This window comes from Trichosurus vulpecula, chromosome 4 (assembly GCF_011100635.1).
Source record: "Trichosurus vulpecula isolate mTriVul1 chromosome 4, mTriVul1.pri, whole genome shotgun sequence".
NCBI classification, from domain to species: Eukaryota; Metazoa; Chordata; class Mammalia; order Diprotodontia; family Phalangeridae; genus Trichosurus; species Trichosurus vulpecula.
Genome location: NC_050576.1, coordinates 214377741 through 214401949, shown reverse-complemented (window position 1 = coordinate 214401949; position 24209 = coordinate 214377741). Strand labels below are relative to the sequence as shown.

General features: G+C 42.9%; 1 protein-coding gene across 1 annotated transcript; it reads right to left on the bottom strand.

Moving 5' to 3' along the window:
• Nucleotides 1-7949: 7949 nt before the first annotated feature.
• LOC118848644 (carbonyl reductase [NADPH] 2-like) lies at nt 7950-16788 on the bottom strand. The gene is made up of 8 exons (XM_036757637.1): nt 16737-16788; nt 14833-14930; nt 12680-12834; nt 12158-12200; nt 10339-10438; nt 9858-9922; nt 9585-9702; nt 7950-9257 (listed from the first exon to the last, which is right to left on the bottom strand). Exons 1-8 carry the CDS (start codon nt 16786-16788, stop codon nt 9154-9156), a joined length of 735 nt encoding a protein of 244 aa, XP_036613532.1. The 3' UTR covers nt 7950-9153.
• Nucleotides 16789-24209: the final 7421 nt, after the last annotated feature.

The following is a 24209-nucleotide window of genomic DNA, read 5'->3' as shown; positions in this document are numbered from 1 at the left end:
CAATATTGCTTTGATTCAGGCAACAGAGCCCTGTCTGTTGGTCTTTATTTCTCTGTGTATATTTTCTCTGTGTTTTCTCTGAAGTTCAGGGTGCTGACTTTTTCCCCCTCAACTAGTGAATGTAATCAAAGATTGTTTACCCCTTAAACAGCTATCTGTCCTAGTAAAGCATATCTAAGAACCTGTGCTAGCAGCCATCCTGGATATGCCAGTGTGGTTGCCTTTACATATGGCATAGTCAGGCAGGATCTGCAAACTAAAAGGAAAGCATACGGGCTGGGACAATTGTTTTTTTCCCAGTTGTGGTGTCTGTGATTCTGTGAAGCACCAAAAGCAGTAGCGGCCTGAGAGGAAACAGGCAAGTAGCAGTGACAGGAATGGTTCCCCTGGTGCCCAGAGCAGTGTCCTTGGGAGATAACCTCTCCTTCCCCCTCCCTACCCCACCAGCACACTAGGAGACAGGCCAGAGCAGAGGGTATAGGAGGAAAACAAGAAGAGGCTTGGGGGAGATGGGGATGGTCAAAGCCAGAGCTGAGGACTGTGCCAGAGGGGTAAAGTCCCTGAGAGTGTCTTGTATTCAGAGCCCAGGCAGGAGCTGCAGAGCTTGGAATGAAGGCATGGAGCAGGAGCAGAGAACTGCCTGAGTTGCAGATGCAGGTAAGAGCCAGGAGGGGCCAGCTCCTAGAAGGAACCCAGGGGTTTGGAATGCAGCCTTGGGGCAAGATAAAAACTTTGCAGCAAGACAGGAGTGCTGGGTGTGCTTTCCTGCTGCATCCCCCTAGGATGGTTTGGGACCTTGGGGAGGGTGGCATTGTCTATGGTGGGTGGGAAGAAGTGCTGTGGACACTGAGGACTTAACCCTGTTGGCTTTGCTGTCCACCTGCCCCTCAGGACTTGGAAGCAGGGGCTGGAGCAGTGTGGGGAGAAGGAGAACTTTATTAGGACATTTTTATTTTGGATTGAGGAAGGAGGAGCTGGCCGCTCATTCTCCAAAGATTTTGACCCCCAAAGAATGATGCGATGCGATGCGATGGCGATGCGATGTGATGTTATATATACTTTTGTGTTTGTTTAAGGCCACAGTGGCCACTCTGATAATAAGTTGTTATGTTATATATTTTGCAAATGTGAAGCACATGATGTGTTTATTTTGTGGGGATTATGTTGTACTTAAGAGATGTTAATGCCTATCCAGATAGAAGTTGCCTAGGTAATAGACATGAAAGATCTTGGGGCCAAATATGATATAAATGCCTTTATAAATATAAATATAAATGCCTTTTCCTAATTTCTAATTAGGCACTGAGTCACAAGGGTTGTGATGCCCTCTGGCTCTGAGAAGGGTATACATACTCCGAAGTGAGGTTTTGCTTTGGGGACTCACTTATCGGAAGAATGTTAATATGATTTGGCCAGACAAGACTCCGGGTAGCTGTTAAGGAGCCCCCCTGGCTTTGAAAACCCAGATATTGGTGCTTCTCTTCCTAGTAACTATGTATTGCTTTGGTCAGACAGTTGGATCTGTCTGTTGATCTGTGCTATTTTCTCTGTTTGTATTTTCTCTGCTTCTCTCTATGTTTAGGGTGCTGACCTTTTCCCCTGAACTAAGTGAATGATATATAGGTTGAATTAAAGTAAGATTGTTGACCCCTTAAATAGCTATCTTTCCTAGTAAAACAGATCTAAGAACCTGTGCTAGCAGCCATGCTGGGTATGCCAGTGTGGCTGCTGTTACAACACATAACACAATAGAATGATGTAAATATCACATTGAATAAATATTATGATTATTCTTACTCTTGCCTTCTACCATTATGATTATTGTTGCTTTTGTCTTATTACTTAGCAAATGTTTCCTGGTTAAGTGTTGAAGGGGACTTATATCAAAATAATCCTGAAGTGTCACCTCACATTCTGCAAATGGGAAAAGATGACAACAGATGGGAATAATCAACATTGAAGGAATTGTGGGAAGATAGGCACACTAGTGAATTGTTGGTAGAGCTGTGAATCAGCACAATCATTCTGTAAAGCAAGTTATAATTGTGTAAATAAAGGGACTAAAATGTCCATACCTTTTGACCTAGAAGTTCCACTACTAGGTTTATATCCAGAGGTCATCAATAAGAAGAAAGTCCCCATCCACATCAAAATATTTATTTATTTATGGGGGGGGTGGGGCAGGGCAATTGGGGTTAAGTGACTTGCCCAAGGTCACAGTGTCTTAAGTGTCTGAGGCTGGATTTGAACTCAGGTCCTCCTGACTCCAGGGCCAGTGCTCTACTCCCTGTACCATCTAGCTGCCCTACACATTAAAATATTTATAGTAGCATTTTTTGTGGTAGCAAAGAATTGGAAACAACATGGATAGTCATTGATTTGGGAATGGCTGAATATAAAATGGCTAAACAAATGTATCATAGTACATGAATGTACTGCAAGAAATAACAAATAGGTTGGATTCAGAAGCATGAAAATTACTGTTGCAGAGTAAAATAAACAGAGTCAAGGTAACAATAAACAAGACTACAATAATTGAAACAGCCACAAAATAATGAAAAGTAAACATTTGCAAAATTACAAACAAGTGTGGCCCTAAAGAAGAGATATGAGAAGATACCCCACCTACCCACCCTATTCTTTGAAGAGGCAAGAGGTCCATGGGTGTGGAACATTGTACATATTTTTAGACTTTTTAAATATGGCGATTTGTTTGGCTCATTCCCCCACCTTCTTTTCTATTTCTTTCTTTTAAAATAATATTTACTATATATAATGGCTGTCTGGGCATAGGGAAACGGAGAGATACTGAGAGAAATTATAATAATTTAGTAAAATTTAGTAATTTTAGTAATATAAAAAAGTCCAAAAGATGACAATAAAATTTATTTTTAAAAACAATTAATAAAAACAACTTTGAAAAACTCAACAACTGATTAAACAATGGCCAACTAGGTCTTCTAAGGACCTGTGATGAATACTTTATCTTCTTCATGGCAGAGATGATGGACACAAAGAGACACACATTTTTTGATATGGCCACTAAGTGACTTCCCCACCTATCCCCTCCCCGCTTTGACTATGCTTATTTGTTAACATGCTTGTGTTCTTTTTTAAAATTTCTTTTTCTTAGTTAATTGGCCGGGGTGGAGGGGAAGGGTGCAGTTAGCAATAGTGATGCCAAAAAAAGAGGGCCATTGCAGCACTTTTAAAAATACACAGAAGAGAAGAAAAGGAAATTGAGAAAAAATTACAAACAAGCAGGACACTTTTATGAGTAAAGTGTAAAATTTAGTATAAACTTTTTTTTTAATGCAAGTGGTGCGAAATAGAGATTCAGCCTTTTTGCTATTGTGTGTGTGAAAATATTCTTTTTTGTGTTTTCAGTTCAAAATTAAAATTTTAAAAGAAAATTGAAAAAGAGTTGTTGATATAATGGTGACTAATTTTGTGCAAATAGTTAGCATGAATGAGAACTCAGGAGCTACTATAGTGAGCAGTAGGAATATATTCCCTTCTTCCCACACCAAGGTTACCCCTACAATCCTGAGAGGTTGAATATGGCAGTATGGCATAGTCCTCTCTGGGAAGTCCAGACCTGCAGGTTGGATGACTGAGCAAGTGAGAGTGAGGTTCTGGACCATGAACTGGTTACATATATAGATATAGATATATGTATGTATATATGTATTCTGTACACACACACACATGTGCGCATGCACACACGTGCACACACACACACACACACACATATGCATTTATCATTGTTAGTCCTTCATTTCAGAGATCAATAAATCATGGGATGATGTCTTGACTTGCCCGTGAATTGAATTTAAATGAGGTAGAGTTGCACAAAGTTCTCAGCCTCACTCTCTCTTCCAGAGTCATCAAAGTCCAGTGGCAAGACAAAAATCAGGAGATTGGCCATGGCCCAGGATATCGTGGATGACCTTCAAAGTCTGACCAAGCTCTAAGTGCTCCACAGCACGTGCTTCAGCTGTCTTCATGGCTGTTGGAACAAATTGTTCTCATCCAAGAAGGCTTCACATGCTTGGGCTAGACATCCCCCTAACTCACCTATGGGTTTGAGGCCTGTTGGTTACCCTCAACTTGGTTTAGCTCATCTGCCAAGACAGTATTGTCAATGTGGAGATTAAAATTGTCCAACCTACAATAAAAGAGACCGAGGCAGAGCTCTGAGCCAATGATACTTTATTAAAGGTTCCATGGTCTCATCTAATAAAGTGGACTTCAGATCTTCTTCATGATCTGAGATGCTCCCTTCTTGCAGGACCTTTTTCTTATGGGGTTTGATACTCCAATATGCAAAAGAGGCACGACAAAATACAGACTCTCATTGATTGGTAGACCTTGCTCTTGAGGGTCAAAAATGACATATTAGCAGGGGGGATCACAGGGTGGGTAAAGCATGGAGCATCTTCACTGACTCAATGGTCATAAGACAGTCATAACCTGCTTGTGTTCAACAAGAGAGAATGGTCCAGAAGTACAAAAATAAAGTGGGGGACTTTCCAAAGCATCAAGGCATCCCACCCATGCTAGGTTTAGACATGGAATTTGAGTAAAACAGGATGGAGATGTCTTTGTCAGCATTCTTGTGGTTATGAACCACAAATGAGCTTCATAACTTGGTAAACAACTAGTGAACATTACATTAAAGTTTGAGGCCTACTATAAGAACCTATCTATCTCTATATGATTTCTGTAATATATCAAATGATTAATACTGATTGGAATAGAGTAGGGTTCCAAATGAATTCTTTCTCACACCAAGGTGTGGTTGCTGCACATGCTACAGCTTCTTGGAGTCCCAGGTGAGAGTTGAATGAAAGGTGGACACCGGAAGCGGATGAGCAGCCCCTAACCAGAAGCACTAGTCCTCCTTGAATACCTCATACACCCCCAATGCATATATGTGTCTGTGCATATATACACACACACATATATACACATGTACACATACATACATACGCATATGTGTGTATATGTATATATATATTGTGTGTGTGTATATACACACAGACATATAAGAACAAACTTCCCTTGATTCTGTACTTCTTTATCTTATACTCCTTCCATATACTAGCCCTCAGGCTTCTCTTGTCACCACTATACTCCAGGGCCTGGAGGGGTAGTTGGAATATCCCATGTTTACTGCCATCCCTAGCAAGTTCTCCTCCTTGGACGTTCACTTCATTGCAACTTTCTCTTCAATCCAAATCATGATGGCTATTGTATGTCAGCTCTCAGGTTATTCTCTCTACTTCTCTCAAGGAGGTCAGCACCTGGTTCATCGTCTTCCTCTCTTCCCCAGCTCCTACTCTTTTCTTAGGAGACTTCACCCTCAAAATCTCTAACCCTTCAATTTCTCAGTCTCCTTAAAGCCCATCTTTTACTCCACCCTCAGCCACATACAGGGATGATAATACCCCAGACCTAATTGCTACCCACAGGTATTCAATTTCCTTAATCAAAAATTTGGACATTCTTACATCTAACCCTAAGTTCCTATCATTTCTTCTCTCACTATGTCTCACCCATCCTAAATCTATTCTTCTCCTGCATGGTGACCTCTTATCTCTCCATCCCTCAGTGTTTTCTCAGATCATTATTCCTGTTTGAATCTCACTTTCCTCCCTCTCCAATCCTGCCCTCTTTGCAAAGCTAAGTTTGAATCTGGAAGAAATAGATATAATTGCTATTATGAAATAACTCCAACCAAGCAAAGGAACAGCTTGGAAGAGACTCATTTGGTCGAGATGTTATGCTGGGTGACCTGTTAGCCAATTACAGCATGGATCAAATCATTTTAACAGAAGCATCTGTTCAGGATCAAAGCTATGCTCAACAAGGAATTTTTATGAACAGAAATAGGACACCAAAGTTTAAAGTTACAGCACAGGGGGTTTTCTCACTCACATACTTATTTGGGAGATTTCCCTGATATATGCTCATTCCATTCTTCCCCACCCCAGATACTGAAAGCATTGGTGGGAAAGTGTGACATAGGTTTATGTATAGACTGTAATATATTTTATTATTCATGCCTTTGCTTTAATATTTGAGTACTTGTAATGTTATTATTTTTTTTTTGCTTTATTGCTAGATAAGTCATTTTAAGGATCTAAATATGTCATCACTGTGAGTGGCTGAGTTGTATAAATGGAAATACATAGGTGGGGCTTAGGAGCTAAAATGGTGATTATAATTAATTCCTTTCAGGTTTATTCCTAAAACTGAGAGAATTTGAATGTAATGGTGAAGCAGTGGTCCTTTCTGGGAGCCTAGACCCACCAGTGTGAGAATAGGTTGGAATGAATGAGCCTACCCAGCAAATCCACATGCTTGTGTAAGAGATATGATATGCTACAATGTTGGTGGCCGCTCCATTTACTTGTTATATATATACCTATTATCTCCCTGCTACAATGTAAGGTCCTTAAGAAAAGGGAAGGGGAAGGAAAGAGGAGAGGAAGAGAATAAGCACTTATACAGTTCCTACTATGTGCCAAGCACAGTAGGGCCAAGTGCTTTTTGCAAATCTTATCTCATTTGATTCTCACAACAACTCTGGGAGGTAGGTGCTATTATTATCCTCTTTTGCAGTTCAGGAAACTGAGGTAAACAGAGTTACTTGCCCAGGGTCATATGGTTAGTAAGTATCTGAAGTTAGATTTGAACTCAAGTCTTTTTGATTCTAGGCCCAGCACTCTATCCACTGCACCACCAGCTGCCTCATATATGAGAGTTATTTAATTTTTCATTTGGAATAAGAGTTATTTCATTTTTTTTATATGTATCACAGTGCCTAGAACTTGATAAACACTCAAGAGATGCTTGTTGATTGAAATGTCAGAGTTGGACCTCATCATGGGGGGCTATGGAGGTCCCCAACACCTCTAGCTCTATAGTCCTATGACTGATTAATAGAACTGTTCTCCTGTTGTAAGCTACATGAAACATCTAAAGCATTATGTCTCTCCTGTCTACCTCAGTGCTCTGTATGCCATAGGTGCTTAATAAAGGCTTGCTGAATTGCCTTTGTTGCAGGGTAAGCTACTTTCCACCCAAGGATGGGAACTTCTAGCCACAAAACTAGATTGTCAGAGCTGCAAGTGACCTTCAGTCCAGATCATTCTAGTCTGACCTCCTCATTTTAAAAATGAGGAAATTTTGGTTTGTTTCTTCCTTCACTACATGACTAATGTGAAAATATATTTAACATGATTGCACATATATAACCTATATCAAATTGCTTTCCATTTTAGGAAGAGGAGAGGGGAGGGAGAAAAATCTGGAACCCAAAATTTTGTAAAAATGAATATCAAAAGTTGTCCTTACATATAATTGGAAAAAATAAAACACTATTAAAAAATAAAGGTGAGGAAACTGAAAGTCATTGACCAAGGTCCTGACAGAGCAGGAACTAGAACCCAGCTCTTGAGACTCTCAAATGAGGGCATGATTCCATATATTTCTGAGGAGATGCTGTAATACAAGGAAAATTAGGAACCCCTGAGTAACCCCTAGCTACTGACAAGGACCCCCAGAAAGAATGGACTCAGATCTTTGGCATTTAGCAAACCCCCTGGGGCTCCATGACTCCACCAAGGAATGTAAATGAGATTATCCCACTAGTACGATAACCTGACTGAATCTTTTGATCAGCCAGGACCTTTGTTCCTGTCCCCCCCCCACTCTGTACCCCCATATCCTATATAAGCCAAGCCATCACCCCAACACATTTCCATTGATTTGTGGTGCCGTACCCCGATGGCCGCCGGCTAATAAATTCTCCACTTAAAACTTATACTCTGTGGTGTGTCTCACTCGCTTCTGGTACAACAATGCACAACCTCAAAGTCTTTCCTTGTCAGGTTTATTGATGGTTGTTGCCCCTCCCTGTCCCCGACCCAACCCTAACTCCCACTGTCTTCAGTGAACATTGGAGGTCCTTAGCAGAAGGAGTTAGTAGCTAGAGAGAAATATCTTTGTCCCTCCCCACTGCTGTATTATGGATTTGGACCCTCTGGTTCGTAGGCTTCTAGATTTAGAGACAGAAAGCGAGCTTAGAGACCATTTCATTTTATAGATGAGGAAAATGTGGCCCAGAGAGGTGGTGACTTTCCCAGAGCAGGCACTAAAAGCCAGAGCCAGGATTAGAATCAAGATGGAATCCACTGTTCCCAAATCCAGCACAGGTTGGGTGAGGAGAGTGGGAGGGGAAAATGGGGTAAAAAGAGAGCAGGATTTGCTTCCCAGAAGAAATACAGGTGTGTGAGAGCCAAGGGGATTAAAGGTAGAGTTTTGAGCATTCTCTGAGATTTATCCATTAGAGTACTGGGGAGAGGAGTGCAGGTGGGATTGCAATGCTGAGTTTTCTGAGAAAGCCAAGAGGCTACTATTCCCAGGGGATGATTAGAAGCTGCAAGAGGGTGGGACCTTTTTGTTTAGTTTGGGTAGGGCACAGTAGGTAGGTGGGGTTGTGGGAAATAGAAGCTGAGAGCTAGGAGCAGGGGTGTGTGCCTACCATGCATTACCTCCCTGAGAACATGCCACCCAAAGGCCCAGATTAGTCTAATCTTAGAATAGGACCAAGGTAGGGAATACCCAAGATGAACTTTGGATGGAACCTGTGCAGAGTGCCTCTCTCCCTCGGCAGCCTGGCAAAGCAGAAAGAACCCTGGATCTGGAATCAGAGGACCTATGTTGAAATGCTTATACCTAAGTGGTTTGGGGCAATGGGTTTAACCCACCTAGACCTCCATTTTCTCACCTATAAAATGAGGGGATTGAAATAGATCACTTCTCAATACTCTGGGCCATAATGGCAGGTCCAGCATTAGGTATTCCATACTGCCAGTTTTTGGCTCCATTATGATGACGTCTTCTCCCCACATTCTTCAGTAATTCCACTCCCTCTCTGCTCCTTGTCCAATCCCTTACACACACATCCCACAAGAGCCCAGATCACTAAGAGCTAGGTGGTTTGGGAAGGATTGATGATTGAGTAGAAGAGGGAAAATGGGGGAGTAAGGGGCTTTACAGGGACTATAGTTAGGAGGGTAGGTGGGAATGAAACAGAATTTCCACTCTCTGCTCTAACCTCTGGGGGACCCCCCCTATTGGAGTCTAGCAGGCCAGGTACCCGCCATCAACCACGATGCCTAAGCCATTGGTCATGGCACTCTTGTCACTCAGAAGAAAGAGGATGCTGTAAACCACGTCCTCCACCTCTGCAAGGAGAAGGGATGAGGTTAGAAGAAGGGTTTCTCCTTAAAGTGGGAGGTAAGAGAGTGGAATTATAGAAACAGGTCTATTCAGAACAGGGGCTGAATTGGGCCTGGGGCTCCTTCCCACCTACCCCAGTAATATCAGGAAGTTGGGGGGGTTGGCAGAGAATGGCTGTGTGGAGAGTAGACCTCCCACAGCTGGCCCAGCCCACCCCACCCTGCTATGCCCTGGGTCTGTGGTCTTTTATTGCCAAGGTCCTGCCGAGGAGGGGAACCACCTGAACAATGGCCACACCCCCAACCCCCCCACCCCCACACATACATACATACCTGCAAACTTCTTCAGGGGAGTGCGTTCCTTTATGCTTTTAGCAAGTTCTGGATAAGCAACGACCTGTTTCCCCATGTTAGTGAGGACCACTGTGGGATTCACTGTATTTACCCGGATCTAAGACCCAAAAGAGGCAGCCCTCAGCCTGGGCTTTTCTGTCCTCAGGGTCCAGACTCTGTTCCCACAGGCCCCCCTTGTCTTTGCTCCCTACCTCAGCAGTAATCCTTGTAACTCCCTTCCCCCAAGGCTTCCCACTAGCCCAGAGCTCTCACCTGGTGTGGCCCAAGCTCCAGAGCCATGATCTTGGTCAGCATGTCCATTGCACCTTTTGTGGAACCTGGAGGGAAGGAAAGAAAGGAACAAAAGTAGAAGGAACCTGGTCTGGGAGAGTTGCACTGCTTTCTCTAGGAGAATTGTGTGGGACTTTCTAGTCAAGTGGGAAAACCAGGGCTTTAGAGGGGAAGAAGGAGAGAGGGATAGAAGGATTCTAGAGTTAGAAGGGACCAGAGTTCTATTAGGGTCCAGCCTCTTCGTTCTAGAAGGGACCAAATAATTTCCTCTCTCTGGGCCTCAGTTTCCCAAAAGTCACACAGGTGTCAGAAAGGGTCTTCTTCTGATTCTAAATCCAATGCACTGTCCCTCAAACTGAGCTGAAGGATGGACTCAAGCTCTGCCCAGGGACTTGGGACCCAGGGACTGATTCAGGGACTGGGTATGAGCAGTGGCAGGGAGAGGGGAAGAGAGGACACTCACTGTAGCTGGTCAAGTTGGCAACTGGGGCCCGAGCTACTATGCTGGAGACGTTGACAATGGATCCTGAGACCCCTCGAGCAATCATCCCTCTGGCAACCATCTGGGAACCAGCAGAAGGTCCTGATCATACTGACTTCTACCCCTCAGAGCCATAGCTAGAGTGAACTAAGTCAGTTTTGTCCCAAGCCTTCAAAACTTAGAGGGCCTAAAGTATAGTTACTGTGGTAATTAATTCCCTCTCAAGTGCCTTAATTACTTCTTTTAAAAAATAAATATGATTTAAAAATAAACATTATTTTAAAAAAGTTAATGTACATCACTATGACCCAGTAAACTTGCTTATAGGTATCTTACATCTAAATGTATTAAACTAATTTCGTGAAATGTCATTTCCTCTTCAATTCCCATTAGAATTTTGTTTACTCATTTTCATTTAATTTCCCTCATTTCTGACAGTAGTAACAATAAACTTTGTTGTTGTTCAGTCATGTCCAACTCTTCACAAGTGCCCATTTGGGGGGTTTTTGGCAAAAATAGTGGAGTGGTTTGCCATTTCCTTCTCCGGCTCATTTGATAGATGAGGAAACTGAGGTAAACAGGGTTAAGTGCCTTGCCCAGGGTCACACAGCTAGTAAGCATCTGAGGCCAGATTGAAACTCAGGAAGATGAGTCTTCCTGACTCCAAGCCCTGCTCTATATACTGTGCCACCTAGCTGTTCTCAATAATAATACCTAGCATTTATATGGCACAAGGTTTGCAAAGATCTTTACAAACATTATCTCATTTGATCCACACAACAACTCTGTGAGATTAATGCTATTACTGCTATTAATGCCCTCATCGAGGGAAGCAGAGCTTTTGCCTAGGGCCACACAGCTGCTAAGTGTCATGAGCTAGATCTGAAATCAGATCTTTCTGCTTCCAGGTCCAGTGCTCTATCACTGCATCATCTAGCAATAAATCTGTTCTTCTGGCCTTTGCCCTGATTTACTTTCACAGAAATCTCAGAATTGGCAAAGACCATCTAGACGCAGACCATCCAGTTCACCTGAACAGGAATCTCTTCCACAACACATGGTGACTATCCTGAAAAATTCAGTCTGTGCCAGAAGGCCTCCTGTACAGGGAATTCCACTCTTGTTGCAGCCCGACAGACAAGTAGCACCTTGGCGCTTGATGTTTCTTCTTTCAAGAACTGCCTATTTACTTGTTTTCCCTTCTTTTCTACTGAAGAATAGATTATTTTTTGGGGGGGGGGCAGGGCAATTGGGGTTAAGTGACTTGCCCAAGGTCACACAGCTAGTACATGTGTCAAATGTCTGAGGCTGGATTTGAACTCAGGTCCTCCTGACTCCAGGGCCAGTGCTCTACTCACTGCGCCACCTAGCTGCCCCTGAAGAAGAGATTCTACAAAGGTTCTTCCAAATTTCACTATATTCCTCATACTTGTTGTTCTTAACAACATTATAATATCCCGTTCCATTCATATACCACCTTTAATTTAACCAGTTTCCTATTATTGGACACTAAATTTGCTTCAATTTTTTTCTTTTGAAACTATATATAATGTAGTTGAGTTGCAAGGTACTGCAGTGGATAGAGTGCTGGGCTGGGAGTCATGAAGATTCATCTTCCTGAGTTCAAATCCAGCATTAAATACTTGTTTATTTCATATATTATTTTAGAATCATGAATAACAAAGTCGATTAGAGGCCTATTTGCTCCAGACTTGCTGATCGATGACCCTGGGCAGCAAAAATGTAGTCACTCTGCCCTCAGTCAATCCCTGAAAGCCAACTCTCAGGCCGTCATCCTTACCTGGGACACCTGGATCACCGATCGAAGGTTCACATTGATGGTCCTGCAGACAAACACCTGTCAGTCACAGATGCTTCCCTTCCCCCAGGGCTCATAGTGTATTTAGAGCCGAAGAAAACTTAGATATCAACTAACTCAGTTCCCTCATTTTACAGAAGAGGAAATGGAGCCTAGAAAGAGGGAAAAGCATGGCCCAAGGTTGCATAAGTATTTAGCAGCAGGGCTGAGGCCTTGCTTCTCATTGCCCTCTCCCAGCTCTCCATTATCCCCACTCTCCATCTCCCCACCATTGTCTTTCCCTACCCATCCATTTCCCTATCAGCGCAGAGGTCTGCTCTTCTTCTCCTTGACCTATCTTATAGAAAGGAATGGAGAGGGAGCCAACTCTCAGGCCTTTCTTTTCTGTTTTTGGTTTATATCCTAGCCCTTTGACCTCTAGTCCCAGTTAGGGTCCTCCTCAAACCTCCAGAACCTGTCTTCCTTTTCTTATTCCCTCCCCATCCCTCTAATCCCATCCCTGACCTGTCAAAAGCTTCCTTGGAGACCTCCAAAAAGGGCTCGGGCAGAAGTACAGCTGCATTGTTGACCAATAGGTCTATGGGGCCTATGTTTCCCAGAGCACGTTCGGTGGCCTCCCAATCTCCCAGGTCCAAGCAGACTGGCTCTAATCCTGGATGCTGTGGAGCAAGGGAGGCAAATATCAGGAAGCTACCCCAGAGGATGGAAAGGAAATAGGAAATAGAAGGGGGTGGTGGTGGAGGGGAGATGGGTAGGATACAGGATGGAGAGAAAATGTATGTGACTTTGGACAAAGTTATATAACCTCTCTATACCTCTGGTTGGATTGGGTGATTTGAGGTCACTTTCAGTTCTAAATTTTAATATCCTATGATGCCTCAGGAGCTTAAGGTATGTGATAGACCAGAGCTTTGACCTAGCTCAAGGAGATAAAAGTTGGCCTTAGGACATGGAAATTTAGTGGACCTTTGAGTATTTGTCCTTTGTTTTCGAAGAGGACCATGGCATCAGGGAAATGATGACATGACTTGCAGCTGACTTTGATTTGAGTGAGGGAGGCCTGGGCACCAGCCTCACTTTCTCCTCCAGAACCATCTGGATCCACTAACCAGATACATCCATCAGAATAACTGGAGATGACCCAGGATGCAATGGGAGACCCTGGCCCTTTTAGGCTAAGGCCTTTTCACGTACTCAGTTAGAGTGAGGTAACACACATTCAGTGAATAGGCCTCTTTAAGAAGTGAGTCAAGGGATGGCCCCTTTAATTAGAAAAAAAGAGAAAAAAATCAAGCTGGGAGGGCAAGACTCTCAGGGTTGTTGTTTCAAAGAGAAACAATTACCATTGACATTCATTGTAAGCCAGGAGGGCCCAAAATGCAGCCATTAAGTGGAGCCTGGACAGGGACAAATGGTGGTCCAATCTATAAGCTTCACAGTGAACTGGGATTGAGGTTTTGTGAGAGAAGAAAGACAGAAAGAAAGAAACAAAGAAACCAGGCAGAAATACAGACAGATAGGAAGAAAGAAAGAAAGGAAGAAAAAAAGAAAGAAAGAAAGAAAGAAAGAAAGAAAGAAAGAAAGAAAGAAGAAAGAAAGAAAGAAAGAAGGGAAGGAAGGAAGGAAGAAAGAAAGAAAGAAAGAGGGAAAGAAAGAAAAGGAAGGAAGGAAGGAAGGAAGAAAGAAAGAAAGAAATCTAGCTAGAAAACCCCAAGTTAAAGTGGGTAGCATGTGGCCATCAAAATTTACCTTCCTTTGGAGAGGAGAAGAGGGAGAGGGGAAGGGAGAGGGAGAGGGAGAAGGAGAGGATGAGATGAGTTACCCAACTAGTTGGGTCCCCTTTCAAGCTCAATTAGCAGCTTAAAAACAATCTGAGCCAAGTTTTTAGTTAGTAAGAATAATTAGTGAAAACAGCTAGTTTCCAGATAGACTTTTTCCACTCTCTAATTCAGCCCTCTTCTTCTCCCCCTGCCCTGTACCAGCTTCTCAGTGTCCCTAGACTCTTGAGGTCCAGTGTCCTCCCATCTCTGCCTTATCCCTCACACAGGGTGGCATCCCAGAGTATCCGAGGACCTGGTGCCCATTGGCTCCCACAGAATTATCTTTTAAAGTTAGTTAAGGTCAGAGTTCCTAACTTGGGCTCAGGAACCTTTCATCATTGTTATTATTGAGTGGTTTCAATGACCCCATTTTTGGTTTTCTTGGCAAAGATGCTGGAGTAGTTTGCCATTTGTTTCTCCAGCTCTTTTGATAGATAAGGAAACTGAGGCAAACAAAGTTAAGTGACTTGCCCAGGGTCACATAGCTAGTAAGCATCTGAGGCTGGATTTGAACTCAGTTCTTCCTGATTCCAGGCTCAGAGCTCCATCCACTGCACCATCATTAACTGAAGGCAATTTGAATCATTACCTTTTTAAAAAAATTTTTTTGATAGCTCTTTCAATATAATTGATTTCCTTTGTAATATACATTTTGTTTTTTACGCATTTAAAACCTATTTTGAGGAGTCCATATTTTCATGATACTCATGAAAAGGGGTCCAAGACTCAAAAAAGGCTTCATTTAAAAGCATGTTTGGTTCCCTGTGCCAATATTGATCAGTACTGATCTGCATGGGTATGAGATTTGCTGGGTAGGGCATGGGGTTCAGAGCTTACCTCCTTGGAAAGGCTGACTAGGTCCTCTTTAGTTCTGCTCACAGCTACCACCTTGGCCCCCGAATCATGCAGCGCTTTCACTGTATCCCTTCCAATCCCTGTGAGAGGGCAAAGGGATCTTCTGCACCCCACGTCTGCTGCCCCTACTGCCCCACTGGGAATGCTGCATTCCTCCAAAATGCCAGCTTTGGTCCCTCACCCCTCACCAAACCACCACACCTGGACACACCAAGAATAACTTGGACGCTTAATTACATAAACTTTATTCTCTACTCTGCTGTTCCTCACTGAGGGAAAGGGACACTGTGAACCTCCAACACAGCTCAACTCCGTTCATTCTTTTTCTTTTTATGGAGGGGGGTAGGCAGGGCAATTGGGGTTAAGTGACTTGCCCAAGGTCAAGTGTCTGAGGCTAGATTTGAACTCAGGTCCTCCTGACTCCAGGGCTGGTGTTGTACTCACTTCACCACCTAGCTGCACCCCACCCCACCCCCCACCCCCGTTCATTCTTTAAAAATACCTAAAAAGCTATTTGAATTTAAAATAATTTAACTTAAAATTTTAAAGCTATTTTAATTAAGCTTTAAACTACCCTAAGACTTTTGGAGCATGCTCTGTAAGACTAAACCACACCCCTTAGTGCAAGCAAACATTCTCCTCTTCCCTGACCTGTTTAAAACACAGGTTCGAATGGAACCAGGTTCAGATTGTTTTGCAGAGACGTGGACTCTTAGGAAATGCAATATCTGTGTGGTTTTCTCAAGCTAAACATACATTCCTGTCCAATTAATGTATACTAGCTTTGGTCAACAAACTCTTTACAGACAACATCCTCCCCACCTTTCTGAATTCCCCTGAACTTTGTTTTTCTTTCAATTTTGAAGGGAAAAAAACACCCGACTTATACTTAAGAGTCCCTGCCCTTTTGACCGACCTCTATCCCCCTCTCCTGACCCCTCTAGCAGCACTGGGAGCAGGCTTGCAGGATTTCCCTTCTGTTCTCTTTCTTCCCTAAACATCCTAGGCTAGGCCCTGCACCAAACTCTCTAAATGGGGCTTTGTCATAAACTTGGTTTCGGCAAGGAAGGCTGGGTAATGAATTAGCTCTAGGCCTCATGGCAGAATCTGAAGATTTCTGTCAAACCTTTAGTTATTGTTGTTGTGGAGTGGTTTCAGTCATGTCTGACTCTCCGTGGCCCCATTTGGGGTTTTCTTGGCAAAAATACTAGAGTAGTTTGCCATTTGTTTCTCCAGCTCATTTGACAGATAAAGAAACTGAGTCAAACAAGGTCAAGCAACTTGCCCAGGGTCACATGGCTAGCAAGCATCTGAGGCTGGATCTGAACTCAAATCCTCCTGACTCCAGGCCCAGGGCTCTATCCACTGCACCATCATTAACTGAAGACAATTTGAAGCATCCTCAAATCCCCACCCCAAGCTCTTCACAAAGTACTAGGGATGAGGGAAGAGGATGCTTTTAGCCAGCACACAGGATGGGTTCAGTCACTACCTCCACATACACACATGCACCCCAAACCCTGAACTTCTAAACCAGAGGTCTTAACCTGGGGTCTATGAATGTTAAAAAAATATATGTTTTGATAACAGTAGTTCAACATAATTGTCTTTTTCTATAATCCTATGTATTTTATTTTATGCATTTAAAAATATATTATTCTGAGAAGGGGTCTATAGCCTTCAACAAAACGGCTTCCTGATGGGAAAAATATAATCTAAGCCAGACTCTCTCCCCAACATCTTAGTGACTTTCTCAGCATTTCATCTGGAAGAACACCATCCTGCCCCTTATTCTTCCATACTTCCCACAATCCAGGCAACATTTAGGAAAGACTGGGGTCCTGGAGCTGAGTGCACCCTGTCAACTCTTTCCCCTTCATTCTCACCTTTCCCTGCACCAGTCACCAGGGCCCTGAGTCCACTGAAGTTGATCTGCATGGTTCTGGAAGGAAAGCCCAGAGGAAGTGAGGAGCTCCTCCAAGAAGGTGAGTTTATATTCTCATAGGGCTGGCTTGAGGCCAGAGAGCAAGAGGCAGGACTAGACAGCCTTGGAATAGGTCCCAACCAATGCAAAAATAATTGCCAGGGTTATGTACATATGAAACCATTGACATTTTGCTGCATTCTTGAGGATGGGTGTTGGTGGAGGAAAGTTGCCTCAGAAGTGGGATCCTCTCAGGATACCCTTACCCCGCCCCAGGTTGGGGTGGGGGTGGTAGAGGGTACCAGGAAACACTGGGGTCTTTAAACAATATCTATTCCTTTGGTACCCTACCTTAGCTGAAACTCTAAGCATAATGCTGGAAATGACAGGAATTTGAAAATTACTTATAACTAATGCAATGAATATCTGTTGATTGACTATTCGGTTACAGAATTGAACAACAAACATGTAAGCATTTAGTAAGAACCTACTATGTGCCAAGCATTGGGCTGAGTGCTTTACAAACATTTCATTTATTCCTTACAACAACCCTGGGAGGTAGGAACCTGAGGCAGACAGAGCTTATTTATCCAGAGTCACACACAAGCATCTGAACCCGCCTTTGAACCCAGGTCTTCCTGACTTCAGACTCAGTGATCTATCCACTCTGTCACCTAGCTACCTGAATTGAATTCCCTTCTAAATTGGGTTTTGACTTCTGAGTGTTCTTGGGAGATGGGAGCCAGAAGGATCAGAGTACTTTCATAGGGCTAAGAACAGCGATGTCTTTTTAGTGGATTTCTTCTTGGCTCCATCACCTGGGACATAGCCACCAGGCAGAGATGTAACTGTGACGGTTAAATGAGGCTGTTGTTTACCAAGACCCTTCCAAGCTGCCCCCTCTTCCAGGTTGCTCCTGCTGGGTCTAGGATACTGCTGACCTCAAGTTCATGGGCTATTTCCCTCGATATGAATTGGCATTCCAAGCTGTCCAGAATCCCTCCCAGCGTGTTGTTCAGATGTGATTGCTTCCTGATGGTCTGGATGTAGAACAAAACCTTGCCCCCTCCCCAACTCACCTTTGAGGATCTGACATTTTATATTAGTTATCTTAGTCATCCTTAAATATTTTCTACCAGGGCCATGGCTGACATTTTAAGAAGAGGCAATGAACACCTCCTAGAAAAGGATGGGCTCACCCTTTCCATCTAGACCTAGTAGATCTTTTCTACCACTGAACCAAACTGGATTCCTTCCCCAAAACTTTGTTGTATCCAAAGACCAGCAAGGTGAGACTTTTTTTTTTTTCTACTGTTTTCTCTCTCTTTTTTAAAAGTGTATTTTCTTTTAGAGGGGAGAAGGTAGGGCAATTGGGAATAAGTGACTTGCCCAAGGTCACACAGCTAGTAATTGTCAAGTGTCTGAGGCCAGATTTGAACTCAGGTTCTCCTGACTCCAGGGCCAGTGCTCTACTCACTGCACCACCTAGCTGCCCTTTGTTTTCTCTTTTAGAATGCTAAAGTAATCAAGTGCCTTTGATTAAGCCTTACTAGGTACAAAGCCCCAGGCCTACACCCTTTTGCTGATTAGGTTTGAACCCTTCAGGGCCCAGCATTTTGTCTGGGGCTCACTAGAGGAAGGAGTGTTGAGACTCTGGGCAAGCCATTGTAACTGCCTCCCCGACCCGGCTTTGCTAACCCAGACCCATTGGTTCTTCTCTGGAAACTATTGTGATTTGGTCAGATAGATAAGAGGCCTGTCTGTTGATTCGTGTTTATTTGCTCTGTTTATATAATGTATGTTTGTAATTTTTTGGTATTTGCTCTGAAGTCCAGGGTGCCGGATTTTTCCCCTTAACTAAATGAATGATATATGTATGTGTGATTAAAGCAAGATTCTTAACCCCTTATAGTTACTTTCGTTAGAAAAGCAGATCAAAGAACCTATGCTGGCAGCTCTTGTCCCTAGTCTTGCTGGGTCTTACACCCTACAGCAGCTGCTAGCTGAATTGTTGCTACAATGGGGTATCCATGAGTATAGGAAAAGGTACCAACTGGCAACTTTGTATCCTACTGCCTGGTCCTGGGTCATCACAAATTCACGGAAGAATGAAGAAAACACTTGCGATCAAGGGTGGCATTCATCTTTGAGGTAAAGCGGCATAGTGAATGTGAATAGCAATTCTTTCTGTTTTGGCCAGAAACCCTTATGCTCTCCCAGACTGATTTTTTTTTTTTTTACTGAGTAAAAGGGGCCATTTTTTGTCTCATTTCTTACCTAGCCTTAGATACTGAATGGGTTTGCCTCAGTTAAACTGAAACCTGATAAAGACCTTAGCTTAAAGAGGCCAAGGTCTCCCATTGCTTCCAGAGTCAACTCCAGTTTTCCTGATCTATATCTTCCACTGGACCCAGATGGCTCTGATGAGGGCAGAGTCTCTGGGAACCCCTTGAACCCTTGAACTCTCCTTGAATCTTCCCACTCAACCTGGCCTTGGCCTGAGGCTATAACCATTAAGCCCAAATGCCTACCTTGCCCAGTCCTCTATTGTCCAGCTGTTTCCCACCCTTAATCCTGTTTCCCATCCTTAATCCTGATCAAAATATCTATACTCTAGCTCTGTTACCCCAGCCCTTTATGGTCTGTCATTTCTATATAGCCTTCAGCTATTTCCCCCACCCTGGAGTCTAACCTCATCCCAGTCCCTTCAAGCTCCTCCTTAGACTCCTCCTTAAGTCCCTCCCTAGACCCCTCCTCTGGTCACCCCAGACCACCCCTCAATCCCTCCCACAACCTTTGTGTATATAATCTCCATCTTGCCTCCATGAAGGTGGTCAGATCCAATCTAGCTCAGATTGGTCTGGCCCTCTTTCCTTACAGGCGTTGCAAGGGGTGGGATGTCTTGGGGGCAGGCCTATGTGGCTAACTCTTAATAAACTTTATCTTTTCCCTTGGCTGAGAAAGCTTGAATCGAATTCTTTCGGCAGGACCCGGTGTGTCGGTACTTTGGGGTGTCGAGCACCCCTCACCCCAAACCCTCATCAGCTCTGGAGGAGGAAGTGAGGCTGGAGACTTTGCACAGCCCTCCCTCACTTAAATCCAATTCACTTGCATGTCATGGCATCACCTCCCTGATGTCATAGTCCTCTTTGAGAATGAAGGACAAACAGCAACAACAAGGCAGCATTCCAAAAGAGAAGCAAATTCAGAAAAAAAAACAGCAGTAGTGTAACTTGGAACCCAGGAGCAAAGCAGGGTCTCAGTTCTAGTTTCTGGCCCAGTCTAAAGCCTATAGAAGAATAATCAATGTAGGATTCCTAAGTGTAATGGTAACCAGGGCGGTGCTTTTTGCTGTTCTTCTCTTAAGTGCCTTTAATGATTCTTGCCTTTCAAATGTAATGGCCAGCAAAATGGGATTTTTCACTGTTCTTTGAGTGCTTCTCAGCACTGAGGTGATCAAGTGCCCCAGGGCCCTGAGAAGGGTGTATAAGATCCAAGGTTGGCATTTGACTTTTGGGGCTCTCACTCACTGGAAGAGTGTGTTAACCTGAGAATTTGGTTAAAGGAGGCAAACAAGCTAGGTGATGTGAAAATTCATATTACTTATTCATTCATTCCCTTTAAGTTAGAGGACATACATGTATGAAGCCAGACAAGTCTGACTGCTGAATAAAGAGATGAGGAAGCTTACATACATTTTTCTTTAACAGACTCAGCATGTCTGTATTACTTCACTTTTATAATCCCCATGTATGTTTAACAATGATACAAAACAAGGATTTTCCTTAATGGAATAGGTTGTAAATACAATAAATCAGGATAGTTGACAAAGTGGACAAAGTGTCAGTTGGAATTACAACCCAAGGTCTCTGTGTTTAATTTACCATTAACATTCCATAACATAGTATATGCCCATAAAATATTAAGATAAGAAAAAGTCACATAATTCAAGATAGGGTCTGTGGTCAAGGTTCTCACCCTTAATGGCCATGGACAGAGGAAAGAATGCTCTTAAATCAGCCCCACATGGGCTTGTTGACATAAGAAGAGGCATTTACTGGGTAAACTCAGAGAACAAAGAAGCTTGGGTTCAGCTCTTCTTCTAGTTGGTCATTAATGAAAGGCTCTGGGTCTTATTGAAATTACAAAAATGATATAAAATGGTATTAAATGATCCTCAAGTGGCATGTGACTTGAAGAGACTCAGCTATTAAGAGCCCCCTGGCTTGTAAACCCAGATGTTGGGACTTTGTTAAACCCTGGTAACTATGCACTGAGATTTGAATCAGACAAGGTCTGTTTGTTGATGTTTGTAATTTGTTCATATTTGCTCTGAAGTTCAGGTTGCTGGCTTTTCCTCCTGAACTAAGTGAATGATATTTGTATGTTGGATTAAAGTGAGATTGTTAACCCCTCAAAGTTACTTTCCTTAGTAAAGCAAATCAAAGTACCTGTGTTAGTGGCCTTCTGTGTGCTGTTCTTGTTGGGTCTTACACTCTACAGCTGCTGCTAGCTAAATTGTTACTACGCTAACCCCAAAGGAAGCCTGCAGTTCTGTCACTCTGAACAAGCAGCACTTCCCAAATGGTTAATGGTGACATTGAAGAGGTTCAAAGAAAAATGATGATGGTAGCAAACCATAGGTTTCTAGGGGTGCTGGAGACCCCAAAACACCGACATGCTGGGTCCTGCAGAAAGAATTCGACCCAAGCCTTCTTGCCAAGGAAAAAGACAAAGTTTATTAAGGGTTCGCCATAATGGGTTGTCTTAAGAAATCCCACCCTTTGTGACGCCTGTTTTCACAAGTAAAAAACCTTCAACTGCTGGAGACCCTTCCGGTCTGGGAAACAGGGTGTTGAGGGGAAGAAGGATGCGGCTGGGATCGCTAAAGGTCCAAGATTCTCCTTTTTGTACAGTGACCACCCAGTCAGAGCTGGATTTTGGGGCATGGGGGTTTCAGGAGAAAACATAAGGGAAGAGGAAGGGAATCAGGATGAGGAACGAGACAGTCTTATCTTTAGTGGATCTCCAAGGGATTCCACTTTCCATTTTTCAGGTGGGGCTGCTTTAACTCGACTGTGATGAAGGCAGGCAGGGATGTTATCAACCTTGATGGCGGTAGGTGTGGTGAGGATCACTGTGTAAGGTCCTTTCCACCTCAGAGTAAGATCTGTAGTGGAATGCTTTTCAACCAAAACAGCATCCCTGGCTGGAATGTATGCACAGAATCTGAGGTCGGGATGGGCAGCGTGTCTCACGCCTTCTTATGGAGCAAGTTCTGGTTTCCTTGGAGACCCTGAAGGAACTTAACAACAGAGGATTTAGTTGTTTCTGCTATCATGTGTTCTCTTACAACTGACAAAATGGGAGGTAGCCTCCTGTAGAGAATTTCAAAGGGGGATAAACTCAGTTTATTTGGGGTGCATCTTACCCGGAGGAGGGCAAGAGGAAACAATGTTACCCAATTTTCACCCATTTCCAGACAAAGTTTTGTAAGGCATTCTTTCAATGTCACAGTGTAGTTTCCAATCTATTCCCAATTCCTTAGATATACCTTGGGAGATTTTAGCGGTGAACGAGGGACCATTATCAGAACCAATCTTAAGGGGTAATCCGAATCTGGGTAGAATTTCATTTAGGATCTTCTTCGCTACAGTCTGGGCAGTCTCATTTCGAGTGGGGAAGGCTTCTGCCTAGCCTGTAAAGGTGTCTACAGAGGCTAGGAGGTATTTATATCCTGCTGCAGGAGGTTTAACTTCCATGTAGTCTACTTCCCAGACCTCCCCTGGTGCACAGCCCCTAATTTGTACCCCTAGCAGGGCTCTTTTGCCTTGTTTTGTATTTACTTGGGCACATACTGTGCACCAATCTACTGTATCTTGTATCAAATTGGTTATATTCTGGATGTACTACTTCTCAAGTAGCTGGTGCATTTTCTTAGATCCCAGGTGAGTTGAGTCATGGACCTCTCTAATCAATTATCTTTCTAGAGCTTTTGGAATAAAAACTTTGTCCTTTATGACCCACCATGATCCTTCCTTCGCCCCTCCCTTTTGGATAGCAAAGGAATCATCCAAGGGGGAATAGACAGGACTGGGAGGGAGTGGGGTTGGCACCAAGGGGGCAATGAGTTTGGCCTTCTGGGCAGAGGATCCGGAGGGGAGGGAGCTTGCATGATGTTTCTGATTTAATTCCAGTAATTAATTGCACAATTTTGTATACAAAATAACTCTAAATCCAGGTCACTTATTCCCAATGTCCATTTAAACAGCACCTCTTTTTTTTTTTTTCAGATGCCTGATTGTAGGTATCTGATCCCTAGAGAGCAAAAAAGAGTTCTGCTTCTCTGGTTCAGATCTAGAAATTCTCAGATAATTCTCACTTAATATAACTTAGTACAATCACTTAAATTTGGTTCTCCTTTTTTTTTTGATACTTCAGAGTATTTCAGTTCATATTTCCTCTGCTGTTTCTATCCTTACCTAAATTTTGTACCTGGTATAAGAATCCTTTAAAATATGAAGGTCCAACCATAAATTGAACTCATCTTCTTTAAAATTACCAGACAGACACCTTAATAAAGGAGATATAATTTCACTTGTAACAATATCTTATGTAATTTTCTTGTGCAAAAATCCTAATTTAAGAATTTATTACCAAAACACACTTATTAGCTTGAATTTCCATGATTGAGAAATTTTGGAGCCAATCGTACACATCTGTATATAATTCTTAGGGGAATCAATAGGATCCTATGACTTTTTCTCAAAATTTGCTATCCTCTTTCCTTTTTATTAGACATCTATCACATCTTTGTCTTATTACTTCATCTAATCATTTCCTCCTTTTGGAGGATATTATCTCTATATTCTTTTAATTTTTATTTGGCCATGAACATAGGTTAAAATTGTAAGCTATTCATTCCTGCATCCCATCATAATAACTCAGAAATATTCCAATATCCATCTATTACCTAATAGATTCAGTATTGTGCTTACAAAACTTCTTATGATATAAATTTGCTATGAAAGAAAAGAGGGACAATGTCATATATCTTAACAGAAGGAAAGAACTTCCTTAGCTCTGTTTGATTCCAGGCATGAGTCATATCTGACAGCCAATCATATAGTCACTAGGTGCTGAAAGCAGGGCTTAGGAGTAATCAGGTGGGGATTTTCCTTTTCAGAAAGGAAATAGCAGAATTGGGAAATAGAGTCAAGAAGATCCTACCTAGGCCGTGTCCAAGGTTGTCTTCAAGACTCCTTCCCAGGCACAGACATCCCTTTAGAAATTCTCAGCCTGTAATGCCTGCCATCCTACTACTGGCTTCATGTGACCTATCCCTGTAATCAGAGCTTAAAATAATATTAAATTGTAGTCCCATAAAATCTTAAATAGCAAATAAATATCCTCCAGATAGGACTTTCCCAAATTT

Excerpts from the sequence above, each read along its gene's own strand:
- LOC118848644 (XM_036757637.1), bottom strand. The coding sequence starts at position 16,788 with ATGCAGATCAACTTCAGTGGACTCAGGGCCCTGGTGACTGGTGCAGGG. Across the intron at positions 14,931-16,736 it reads GGTGACTGGTGCAGGGAAAG|GGATTGGAAGGGATACAGTG; the intron begins GTGAGAATGAAG and ends GCCCTCTCACAG. Across the intron at positions 9,258-9,584 it reads TCCCCTGAAGAAGTTTGCAG|AGGTGGAGGACGTGGTTTAC; the intron begins GTATGTATGTAT and ends TTCTCCTTGCAG.